We start from the raw sequence: 12,844 nt of genomic DNA, 5'->3' as shown, positions 1-12,844 counted from the left end.
TTCCATAGAACCACGTTACGGTACTCGCTATACTTGCTCACGAAAAGTGCATCTTCATTAATAAAGTTTTCTGAAGCCACTCACAGCCAACTTTAACTTCAATGATAAACTAAGCTTTGAAAGTTTTGCAGGAATTAGCATAATTCACTGCTATTTGCCATTATGGTGCGAGATGAAGACATACCGCAACTCAGCTGGCCAGTTCCTATATCTTCTATAGATAATTACGGACAGTCACACCCATATGGAAGTTTTATATCGGAATAAAAGGCAACGATTTAAGTGCCGTTAGGCAAAAAATAACGCCCGCGATTAAAAAACGTCCTCGTCGCAGTTATAAAAGTATGGTTGGCTCCGTTGCGTTATGATGACACAATCAGGCGCAAGCAACATACTCCACGTAAATAAAAGAAAAAAAAATCGTTCATTAACCAACGTCTACCAGACACGAGCGTCTATGTTCGACACATCCGACGCGACATGCGCGAGGTATCGGGGCAGTCAAATGCCTCGGCGAACGCGGGGTTCCCAGAGAGCGGCCAGATGCACTTGTCGCGAGGGCTGACCACCGCGGCGTTAGACGAATGGCACGCCGCCAGGCAGAAGCGCAGAAAGAACTGCTTCTGCACCGTCTTCCACGTCGAGCTGTCGACCTGCGCAAAACTGAAGTGCCTCTTCAGTGCGTCATACGCGACCCTGGCACTCATCAACCACGGGAAGAGCTCCAGCTTGAAGTCGGTCGCGTTACGCTCGTCATGAGTTACGGCGGTGTCCACGTAGCAAGTCATGCGATCCATGAGCCGCCGGGCCGCCGGCGGCGTCCACACCGCCCTGAGCTTGTCCAATTGTGCGCCCGGAACGACGGCTAGGATCAGCTCTCTCGCCAGTGCAGCTCCGAGCACGCCGTAGTTGAGCAAGCATGCCGTGTCGTCCGAGTAGAAAATGTGAGGCAGTTCGAGGGCCGTGGAGAGGAACAGCGAATTCGTTTCGTCCCTATATGATGGGGTCAGTTCCATCTCCAAAAGTGCAGCGATGTCACAGAGAACGTCCGGAGGCCACGTGAGCGACACGGAACGTGTTTTCTGGCTAACGTCCACGTAGGAGCGCACGAAGTGCTGGTTAGACGGCACCATCAAACTACTCCTGAGAACGAGTTTACGTTGGTGCTCCAAGAGCTCACGATTGGACACGAACGAGATATTCCCGAGGGCATTCCGCAGTCGAGAAAAGGTGGGATCGCTCACGAATTTGTGCAGGTAGCCGTTATTGGAGGTGAGCTCCATCCTAACGTTCTCGAACAGTTCAGTAATGGGGTCGTGGCTCGTCTTGTTCAGCATCATTTGCCTGCTCAGGGAAGACCATACGTGGGACATGGCCCTGTTCACGACGACGGAGCAGGCACGCAGCGCCTGCCACTTGTCGTTCAGCTCATACCTCGCCACGTAGTCGAATAGGAGCACGTCTACCAGCATTTGCACCACGAGATACCACTGGATGTATGAGCTGGAAGGTCTCGTGAAAAAGTGAACAAGGTCCAGCGTGCTTTCGTAGTCGCGAACGAGAAGATATCCTTTGCTCAAGCTGGACATTTTAGTCAGGCTTTCCATGGGATTTGCGACGAGCGCCTTTAGGGTGGGAGACACTTCTGGAAGTAGGTTCGCAGCTATCTTCTTGTGCATAGAGTTTGCACGACGATGATATGTTGCCACGATGCGATCCAGCGACAGTACAGCAGTCGCAACTGCCTGGACGTCTGTCACGATGGCCGTGGACGAAACGAAGTCCCTGACGCACTGCTTCACATCAGCGGTGGCTGGTAAAGAAGGCGTCACGGCGCTTCCCTTGAATGCGTACATCACCACTGCAGTGTCCAGCCGCTGAGGACGCAACGTCAATAAACCGTTCAGGTTGAACGTGAACGAGATTTCCGTGCCCTCCCTCACGGCTTCGGTCGGCGACTTGCTGTCAATTATTCTTTTCAGGAAAAGCTCCTGCACAAGAACCCCGGCCTCCCGCTGGATCATTTCCCTGCCTTTTATGGCAGCCAGGCACTGCGCGAAGAGGACGCCGCCGGTCCGCAAGCCATCACTGAGCTCTTCCCCCACGGCGTTGCCATCTGAGGTCTCGAAGACGTCGTGCATCTTGGTCAGGTAGTAGTCGAGCGACTCCTGGAGGAACCCCGCATGCTCTGCGTTGCTGGTCCACCTGCTGCACACGTGGGCGTACATGTCGTCGCAAGGTTCTACGCTGTAGTTCAGAAGGCTTCCCAGTGCTTCGTACGGGTCCGTGCACATCAGGCGCTTACAGCTATGAGGTGTCTCCGACGAGCTTTCTCTCGATATCAGCAGGAAGACAACAATGGCCGCCAGGACCAGGATGACAATGCATAAGCACAGTATGGGCTTCCACGCTGACTCCCCGACGGTGTCCTGCCCGCTGTTGAAAAGGCCTGCACAGAGATGTTTTTTGAACGTTACGTTCGTTGTTCCACCTGGTGAGGATTGATAATAAATTAAATGCATTCACTAAAATAATGGCGAGCATAGACAGCTTTATAACTAAGCCTGAGCAGCGCTACGTAACAAGGCGGGCAGAGACGAAGAAAACAAACAGTGTATGCACTGTCCTCTCATATTTTGTGTTGAAGGGAACCGATTACTTTTATGAAAAGGGGCAGCGGTAGATAATAAAGAAAAAAAACATTCGCCAAGGTAGATTATCAAGGCCAAGTGATGATAAAAACAATGACAGAGCCTTGTTAACCTACCTTTGCATTTTCTTTAAAAAGGATTGTTGCCTCTTGATATATACATCAGCCTTTTCCTTCAATAAAAAAACGTTGGGATACAGCGCATGTCCTTTCTGTTTTCTTCGTGTCTACTGACAGAATTACGCCACGCTCCCCAGATTTAGCCATAAATCTGAACCAATTTGCCCACCTTTCAGTTATTCTGAAGCATAGACAGGTTTTCTAGTTAGAACACTGTGTGCCGAAGCTCATAGTATTAAGTTGACCAAGTCAGTAAACTCCACCATGACTAATTTCAAACCTTGCGACCCACTGAAGATGTTTTGATCTATGTGCTTTTGCGTGTGTGCGCCGCGGTGAAATTGCCTTGACGTGCGACCAAATTCTTATTTTAGTGTCGTCCTCAGTGTCACGCAGCCAACTAGCTATTTGCGGCAAAATGTACTTATTAATATAAAAGGCAATTTAGTTGGTTGCCCTTAGAAAAACCTAATTACGTTAATTAAGTACTCATTGGTTCCCAAATGCTGGAAGGTTCTCAATCAACGTTTCGAAACAAATTGCGGCACTCGCTGAGACCGAAATTGAGCTTCTGCGAGCACTACACTATACCAGCAATGTCGAAAATAAGCGCCTCCCGATATTCATACCATACTTTCTCTAGATTTCAGATTCGAGAACGCCTTACGTTTCGCAAGGTTGTTCCTCGCCGGTATTGGAGTATTCTTAAATGCCGATCAGTGGCAGATTTTTCAGGACATGTGTGACACTGGCCAGTGGCGTAGCCAAAATGTTTTTTCAGGGGTGGTGGGGTGTGGGTGTCACGCACTCGACCGGGGATCGGGGGAGCGAGGAGGCGTTGGGGGGGGGGGGGGAGTAGGAGTACTAAGACAGAAATTTAGGGAGTGTGTGTGTAGGGGAGGAGGGGGTGCAGATGCCAGGTGTGTCCAACACGCCCCCTTCCCGCTAAGCCACTGCCTCTAGCCGAACGACACCGGACCGTGTTCTAGAATTCCTTGACCCAAAGCATCGAAAGGAGCTACAACGATACACCGTGCCAGCGCTACGTAAACGTAATTGTGCGTTGGTTACGTAAACGAATGGACGCAGCCACCAAAATTTTTGTGAAGCACTACCACGCGCCTCTTACTTTACCGCGTATTGCGTGTTAATCCTACACTGTTACTTTGTCTGCTGTGGCGCTATTATTAACGCGATAGCGTTAAGGAGCTCGTGTCGCAGAAAAGCCGGTGTCGTCGGCGGCGGGTGTCGGCGTCGGCGGCGTTGACCGTGAGCGATAAATCACGGCAGGCTCTTCATAAATAAAAAGCAACTTCCAAGATTGGCCCGGTGGGAATCGAACCCGGGTCTCCGGAGTGTGAGACAGAGACGCTACCACTCAGCCACGAGTTCGATGCTTCCAAGCGGTGCAAACGCGCCTCTAGTGAATGCGGTGTTGCCTTCGAAACCAGCCGTGGAAAGTTATACTGCGGTGTATACCGGTAATTATGAACATGTAACGTACAGAAGTCACAATTACACGAGTTGCGAAGTGCGTTTCCGCTGCATTTCTTTTGCGCTTTCCGCACACGCAGAGCCATCTTGCGGCAAACACAGAAGACCCCCTCCTCTCAATGTACGGCGCTGCCCCGACAGGAGGCGCGCCGCGCGCGCATTGGGACCGCTGCCAGGCGCGTCGCGGGACTCCCTCTCCCCTGACGACGCTTCGCCGTGCTTCCGGTTTAGATTACTATCTATCTCTCTGCCCGTGCCGATCACGACGTTTGGCTGGCGTAGATCGTTTTCCCTCCGAGACACCGAGTTCTTTGGTTCGTTTCGTTCGCTCAGGCGCACGTTTCGTTGTCGCGCCGAACGCTGCGTTGCTCGACGTTCACCGCGTGATAGGTGGGCGCTAAGTCCGATGCGGGGCGCATCGTAAGTGATTGCTGTGCCGTAGCGCATTGTCTTATACCCCTTGGCGGGTCGACGGGAATGCTGTCGCGTCCCACTCTTGAAGGCGAAGCTTAAGCGTCCTCCAATTTTTGTTCGCAATACATTTTTTCTAGATAGATGCATTGTGCGCCTGCGCTATATGGTGGTCCATTAAGTCTTCTCAATCGGTTTCAAATTCTTGGAGTATTGATTGATTGATTGATTGATTGATTGATGTAGCATGGATAGTTTGGCTAGTTGGTATATCATGGCTGCGATGCAAGAGTGCTGGAGCGAGACAAAGAAAACACATACACGTGCTCGTATATCTTATTTGGTTATCGTCGTCCCAGCGTTGTAGTTTCCAAATGATAGATTGCTGCTTGCCGTCCCTTCTATTGTATAACTAAACATGAAAACCAATATTATAGCTTACTTTCTTCTTTTACTTGTTTGGGCAGTACTGGAGGCAGGATTGTGAGCGCGTCTGATAAGATGATTTAAAAAATAAAGATGACCCATGTAAACAATTGGAAGTATACATCGACAGCACCCGTAAAAGTCCCACCAGAAGATTAAAACCGACGTACCTTGCTGCTTTGCTAGTTACGTGTATTATAAATATCACAAATCATCTCTAATGACCTCGCAAGGATGTAGACTGCGTGCAATCGCTATGTGTAAAATTCTATCTTGATATCTCTGCGCCCCAGGTTGTTACGGAAGTTTACGAAAAAACCCTCCTTTGGCGCATGAAGTGACGTCACCGACGGTTATCGTCACTGAGCACGTGCTGGTGGGCGAGTTGGTTATGCATGATTACAACGAAGGCGCCAAATAAAACCTACGTGGTTGTCTCGAGTCTCCTTTCTTCATCCGTTGTTTTATTTGGCGCCTTCGTTGTAATCGGTTATCGTCACCCGTCCGCCTGCCCAGGCATATTTGTGGTTTCTTACAACCTAAACAAGATACTTCGAAGTTAAAATTTTACTACGCACATAACCAAAAAGCTCACCAGTATTTACAAGTATTTTCATCGCTACTTGAAGTGTTTCAAACCGCCTGCATCTATTTGCTTGCTTCGTGCGGATTCTTAAAAAAATTGCCCCCGCATATACACTATAAAGGCACATTAGCACCGGAAGAGGAGCGTCTAAGCGGACAAGCGGATTTTCAAAGCGGCAAGGCGGCGAGCGCCCGCGCCTGTTCACACCAGCCGCGTTGTCTCACTGTCCGCGCCGCCGGGAAGGCGGGGCATCTCGCAATATCTTTAGCAATTTCAAAGACGTGCCGCCATCTCGCGGCACTTTGGGTTTGTATGCGCACTTTCGATATTTTTTTTTCGTCGTGGGTTGGCGCGATCCCGTACGCTATCTACTTCTGCAAAATGATGAGCTCAGACCAAGAAGACGAGATCGTTGGCATTTTACTCGCCACCTGTATAGTCGCTTTGCAAGATTTGTTACAGCGCAACCAAGGCAAGGACAAAAAAAAAGATATAAAGGGACTACACGGAGCCGTGTCGTCGTTTTATACCTTCTTATTCCTTGCCTTGTGTTGCGCTGTAACAAACCTTACTATAAATCCCAACCAACTGGCCCAACTTGCCGTTTTGACGCTTTTCAAGAACAGAAGCGAAGAGCCCAGAAAAAGACATTCGCTTACATTTGGTCACCAGCACTTCCGCCATGTCGGTTTCTGATTGGCTGCGGCCAAAGCGGCCAACTTGTCCGCGCGGAAAAAAATTGGTCTGTGCGCAATCCGGCTAAGCGGCCGCGTATTTTCCGCAAAGCGGAAAATTCGCGGCCGCTTGGCCGGATCCGCTTGTCCGCTTGTCCGCTCCGCCTTCAGTGTGAACGCGCCCTAATACCCCTGTCAAGCGGGCAAGTTGAGTGCACTTCGGGGCCTTGAGTGACACTTAAGTCTACGCCATGCTAAACGGGAAAACAGAGCATTCGCAGTAAAAAAAAAGAAAAAAAGAAAAGAAAAAGCGACAGACTAAAATTGTTTTTTGAAGATATTAAATTAGAAGAAACCTTCTAAAAAACGATTGCTCTAGTTGTATTATAAACAAACAACAATATTAATCTGCAATTACGCAACAAAAACGAAAATATTTTTATCATAAGAGTGTTGCAAGTCAAGGCCGGCCAAGACAAATGCCTAGCCAGTCCAGAACAAGATGGTGGCGTGCGACAAGGCGGCATTTGATCCTGCTAGAACAGAATATCAGCGAGTTCTGTTCGGATTATTTTGTTAAAAGCTGTTCAACAGCAAGAATGAACTTCTGTGTCCTTTTTCTATGCATTACATTTTTCTATCGTTGAAAACGCTAAGGGCGAGGCTACGCACTCGACCAGCAAAGTGCGTACCGTGAACGCACTCCGACTAGAGTGCACTATTCTGTGAGTACACTCCGCTTTCGACGTTTAGAGTTGGGGAAGTGCACTTAATACCGAGTGCACTCTCCGTAAGTGCACTTGCCCGCTTGACAGGGGTATAAAAGAACACGTATTGAGCTCGGAGCCTGTAAAGCGTGGGTGAACAGCTGAATCTGTATAACCAGTTGCGGTGTCGGAAGGAAGGAGAAACGCATCCGATGCGAAGGAGGAGCAACACCGACGAAAGGAATTCCACAGCCTCAGTGAATGCAGTACCGCCGATGGAAATCTAATTACGAAACATCGCTGAGGCGGGATAAACGCGAAGCCGTGACGAAGCGCGTATGCAGTCCTACATCCACCTTGCTTAGTTCCATTTCTTAGTAACCTTCTAGGTCGCTACGACAGGTGCCTCGTAGATAGTGCAACAACCATGCACAGTGAAGGCCCCATTTTGTGACCGTTGCTGCTGGGTGCTGCTGCTGCTGCTGTCTTCCCGGATAGATCACATTTCGAGACAAACTGAACAACGTGCCTAATTGTGTGCGGTGGAACCTGGATTAGCAAAGAACTGGAGCCCGCCCGATGCTATAAACATCAGGCCTGAACAGCGCGCATGCTTCTATCGCGCCAACGCCAACTATATCTCCTCGAGTTGAGCGCCGGACGCTGGCGTAAAAATGAAATTTTTTTATCTCTCTCTCTCCTCGAGATTATAGCCGCGTGTGACTGTCACATTACGTAACACGGGTGTTCAAGAGCGCACGCGCCGATTTACCTTACGATAGCTTCACTTCATGATAGCTTCGAATCACATATAAATTCCAAGACGTGCATTGGATCTGCATTTATTTTTTTTTATCATGACAGTAGTCGGCATGAAACTCGGCTTCGTGCTGCAAAGTGACTCGTCTCATTCTTACATGAAGAAACTATAACTAAGGACTGAATCTTCTGCCGGCGAGAAGGCAGTGTTTTTGAATGTATGCAAGGATGGTGAATCAAGTGAGTTGGAACAACAAACAACATTATACAGAAAGCGTGGGTCAAGTGCTTACCCAGCGGCACAGGGCTGTTTGTTGCGCCGTTGCTGCTCGACGTAAAATAGTTCTTATGTATTTGAATCCTGGGGTTCTTACGAACCAGAACGACGATTTGGTTATTGGGCACGCCGTAGTGGGGGATTACATATTAATTGTGTCTACCTGGGGATTTTTAACGTGCCCCAAATGCACGGGACACCGGGGTTCTTGCATTTCGTCTCCACCGAAATGCGGCCGCCGCGGCCGGGATTCGATCTCGCGACCTCGTGCTTAGCAGCACAATACCTTAGCCGCTAAGCCACCGCGGTGGATAGATTTTGTGTAAAAGCGCTTCGTACGTTGCTATCAGTTTGACCCATCCATGCGATGTTATGCGATTTCGGTACAACCTATACCAATAATGCGAAGACTATTCAACGTCTTACTGCGTTATTCAATACAGCGTTGAACAGCATCGATGACTGAAAGGACGTGGGGGTCAAAACGGAGGGGTGGGGGAGAGGCAGGAGTGGTTATGAACAGTTAGTTACACGGGGCAATCTTCTGCAACGTTTAAGTGTATCCCAGGTGTGTTGAATTCGATGCCTGCTGTTTTACTCCTGCACGTCATTCAATATGGCGTTCCAGGCATGTATGTAACGCTTATAGATCCAATGACGCTCATTGTAGAACTGATAATAGTTTTACTGTGTTTATGTTTCTATGTTAATCTTTTAAAGATCCTAGTAGTAAGGGTATGTGTAAGAAACATAAATATTCAACAAAAGATTACTTGGCAACTGCAGGAAATACAAAGGAATATTTTTATCACGAAATTATGAAGCGGTTAATGAAAGGAACAAAAATTGGAGGACGCTTAAGCTTCGCCTTCAAGAGTGGGACGCGACAGCGTTCCCGTCGACCCGCCAAGGGGTATAAGACAATGCGCTACGGCACAGCAATCACTTACGATGCGCCCCGCATCGGACTTAGCGCCCACCTATCACGCGGTGAGCGTCAAGCAACGCAGCGTTCGGCGCGGCGACGAAACGTGCGCCTGAGCGAACGAAACGAACCAAAGAACTCGGTGTCTCGGAGGGGAAACGATCTACGCCAGCCAAACGTCGTGATCGGCACGGGCAGAGAGATAGATAGTAATCTAAACCGGAAGCACGGCGAAGCGTCGTCAGGGGAGAGGGAGTCCCGCGACGCGCCTGGCAGCGGTCCCAATGCGCGCGCGGCGCTCCTCCTGTCGGGGCAGCGCCGTACATTGAGAGGAGGGGGTCTTCTGTGTTTGCCGCAAGATGGCTCTGCGTGTGCGGAAAGCGCAGAAGAAATGCAGCGGAAACGCACTTCGCAACTCGTGTAATTGTGACTTCTGTACGTTACATGTTCATAATTACCGATATACACCGCAGTATAACTTTCCACGGCTCGTTTCGAAGGCAACACCGCATTCACTAGAGGCGCGTTTGCACCGCTTGGAAGCATCGAACTCGTGGCTGAGTGGTAGCGTCTCCGTCTCACACTCCGGAGACCTGGGTTCGATTCCCACCGGGCCAATCTTGGAAGTTGCTTTTTATTTATGAAGCGCCTGCCGTGATTTATCGCTCACGGTCAACGCCGCCGACGCCGACACCCGACGCCGACGACACCGGCTTTTCTGCGACACGAGCTCCTTAACGCTATCGCGTTAAAATCCTCAGATCGGGGAACAGCTTGGTCTCCAAGAACCTTGCGCTATGCATGAAAAAAAAAATGTAATAGAGAGTGATCGTATCGCGATTGTTTAAAAAGGCAGGTGTTTGTTACCGGAACACATGTACACTACTAAGTGTTACCTAATCGTTGCCTTGGTATGACTTGGCGCACTGGACAGCTAGCCTGAACTTTGACCATCATTGCAAAGATGGTTTCACGCTTGAGGATATTGCGTACGTTGATCTTTCGTGGACGTGCTCGCAGCTGTTAGGGAGTTTTAGATTCTGCTCAACTAGAGTTAGGTTAGAGAACCGCCGGGTGTTCAAGAAAACACAGTGAGTACAAAGAATGCAAGAATAGTGTGAGAATTTCGGCACGGAAGGACGTTTGGGTGCGGTATTTATAAAACTCTCTATTAGATGAGAAAGCATCCTCTCTCTTCGTGCTCGAAACAATCTAAGAATTGAATTTGGCAGGGTTCCGGCCCTGGCCTACAGAGTAATGAATAGGAAGGGGATCCGCAACTGATAATTATTTCGCATAACGAGGTTTCCTGGCGTATTGTCATAAAGGGTCTATCTTAACATTATTCTCAGCATAACAACAGTAACCAATATGATATATAGGCTTATTATTTTCAGCAATACCCGTTTGGGATATGCAATCCGGGCGGAAATAGCACACTGCCCGCCTCCCCCTTTCCCTCGCTTCTCGGAGAAACAGTTTAAAATACGATCAAGTAAAACTAAGTTAGCTCTCGCATTTTATAAGGAGTTATCTGGCACACATGTTTTCTGCATATTACAGCTTCCGGTTCACATTACGCAAAGCACCCAGACTGGTATGGTGCAACAACTTTTTCGCCTCTCTTATTTCATTACGTAAAGAAAGAGGAAATTGAAAGTCTAACAGACTGCGCAAAGCTAGGTTGTCGCCTTCAACAGCTTGTTAAGCCTGCTCTTCAATAGGAATAATTCTTTCGTAGCAATATCATCCACAGCTCGTGTCAAACCGATTCTCTTCATAGCGCAGGCCGGGCACACATCAGACACGAGGCTAGTAGAGTAAAGCAATCTAATGTAATAGGATTGCCGCAGCGTTCAAGTTTCGCTTTCGGCGTAGCATAAAGTTTATTTTCTTTAACGTTACTTGCTGGCACGATGTAAGACGTGAAATTTAGGCGTGGACAGCGCGCCTTTCAGGAAGGCCTGACAATGCCCCATATTTCGAACAGGACACACAAAAAGACTATCCGATCATAGGTCTCTCAATTTAGAGGCGGCAGTGCTTTTCAATTGGAAATTCCTGCTGCTATGACATTGTTTTCTGCACCCCCTCTCTTCTTTATCTGTGTGTATGTGCAACGTATAAAATGACATGAACTTGTTTCTTTGTCAGATATTCGTTGTCAGCCCTCGATCTCGCGCAAGGGCACCAAAAGAAGTACATTTTAAGGCGAAAGGCAAAATTCAGCGCGTTCTTCAAACGTAGAAGAATGCGCGTTTGGGCTGGTTGGTTCATGTCAAGGTTGGTTCACGTTCCAGTCAAACTGTCAAAAAACAGCTTTTTGCCCGGGTATCCCTACCAGAAATGTCAATTTTTTCTGGAAAATAAAACAAATGAAATGATTACGAGCAGTGAGCAGCGCTAAACAACAGGACAAAGATAGGGCCACAGACAGCAGCGCTGACTAACAACCAAGTGTCTGTATTCTTTCAGTCAACTGAAAGAATACAGACACTTGGTTGTTAGTCAGCACTATTGTCTGTGTCCCTCTCTTTGTCCTGTTGTTTAGCGCTGTTTAGTGCTCGTATTCAAACGTATCTCGCAAATAACCATTAGCACCCTGTCATTTTGCCATTCGCGGCGCCGTCACACCATGCCAGCGTCACGCTAGCACGTTGTAATGCTAGCATGCGTGACAAGGGAGATAAACATTCGCGCCCATCCTGTGAGCGATAAGCGTGGGGACTCTGTACCGGTTTTCATGACGACGAGACCATTTTTCTTTCGTTCTACTTTTCACTGGTATGTTGCGCCCATTTCATAGCACCAGATTACGCTTCGATCATTGCTCTGCCTAAGAGTAGCATGAAGGGGCATTGTTGCGGATGTGCTTATCTATACGTATCTTACACTTTGCTGGCTGAAAAAAACGAATAATACAACGCTTACCCGAGAAACTGATTCCCCTTTGGAACCCTCGACCGCATCCTCTGCCGCCAGTGGCTGACGCGAGACCGGCGTTCATTTCGAACCGCTTGCTTCAGTCCTGCTTCTTCTTCTACCTCGAGCACGGGCACGTGGCTTTCGTTCGAGCCTCGAGGGCTTCTGTTGAATGTCGATGTGGAATCGCTTAATCATGGCACGCATTCAACGTGGAATTACGAAAGAAGTACAAAAAAATGTCTATATGTGCAAAAATTAATAGAAAAAGGAAGTTGATTGATACGGAACCCCATAAAAATAAGAAAATATACAATTGAAATTTGAAATTTGTGAAATTTAAAACATCGCGCGACAAATAAATTCAAGGCAGAACCAAGCTTATAAACGTCTCACCATCGTCAGTGCAGCTTAAAGGAGCATATCAAGGCATGACAATTTCAATTGCATTTTGTTTGAAAATATTGCGAGTACAATTACCCATATGAATCGCAAAGCGAAATAGACTGCTCCTTAGAAATTATTGCCAACCTTCTTTTGTTGTTTCTGTTGAGCTGGCTTCGTGTTTTTAGGTTATCAAGCACATTCGACACCGGTGTAATGTCTAAGAATGGAAAAAAGTATCTCAAAGAGCGCTAAATGAAGCTGTGACAGCATCCATACTTCATGAATGGCTTGAAGCGCACGTAAATACGCACGTAAACTACGTAAGCGCACGTAAACTACTTAATCGACGGCAGGGTCATCACCACTGCCACATATGTGTTCTTCAAGGAATTGCATACGTCAAAGTGTAAGCCGGGCCTTTACTTAGATGATTATGTGCGGAAACCATTAATCAAGAGAGTCAGAGAGATGGCTCTTAATTGAAGTGCGAAAATTCGGCCGGCATA

General features: G+C 48.1%; 1 protein-coding gene across 1 annotated transcript; it reads right to left on the bottom strand.

Moving 5' to 3' along the window:
• Positions 1 to 233: 233 nt before the first annotated feature.
• Positions 234 to 12,084, bottom strand: LOC135913333 (uncharacterized). Its single transcript, XM_065445925.1, has 2 exons — positions 11,961 to 12,084; positions 234 to 2,449 (listed from the first exon to the last, which is right to left on the bottom strand). Exons 1-2 carry the CDS (start codon positions 12,034 to 12,036, stop codon positions 456 to 458), a joined length of 2,070 nt encoding a protein of 689 aa, XP_065301997.1. The 5' UTR covers positions 12,037 to 12,084; the 3' UTR covers positions 234 to 455.
• Positions 12,085 to 12,844: the final 760 nt, after the last annotated feature.

This window comes from Dermacentor albipictus, chromosome 4 (genome assembly GCF_038994185.2).
Source record: "Dermacentor albipictus isolate Rhodes 1998 colony chromosome 4, USDA_Dalb.pri_finalv2, whole genome shotgun sequence".
Lineage (NCBI taxonomy): Eukaryota > Metazoa > Arthropoda > Arachnida > Ixodida > Ixodidae > Dermacentor > Dermacentor albipictus.
The sequence above is the reverse complement of the archived record's forward strand: the minus strand, read 5'-3'. Positions and strand labels throughout refer to the sequence as shown.

Coding starts and splice junctions, on each gene's coding strand:
- LOC135913333 (XM_065445925.1), bottom strand. CDS start 12,036: ATGAACGCCGGTCTCGCGTCAGCCACTGGCGGCAGAGGATGCGGTCGA. Junction 2,450..11,960: donor AAGGGGAATCAGTTTCTCGG/GTAAGCGTTGTA, acceptor ATCTCTGTGCAG/GCCTTTTCAACAGCGGGCAG.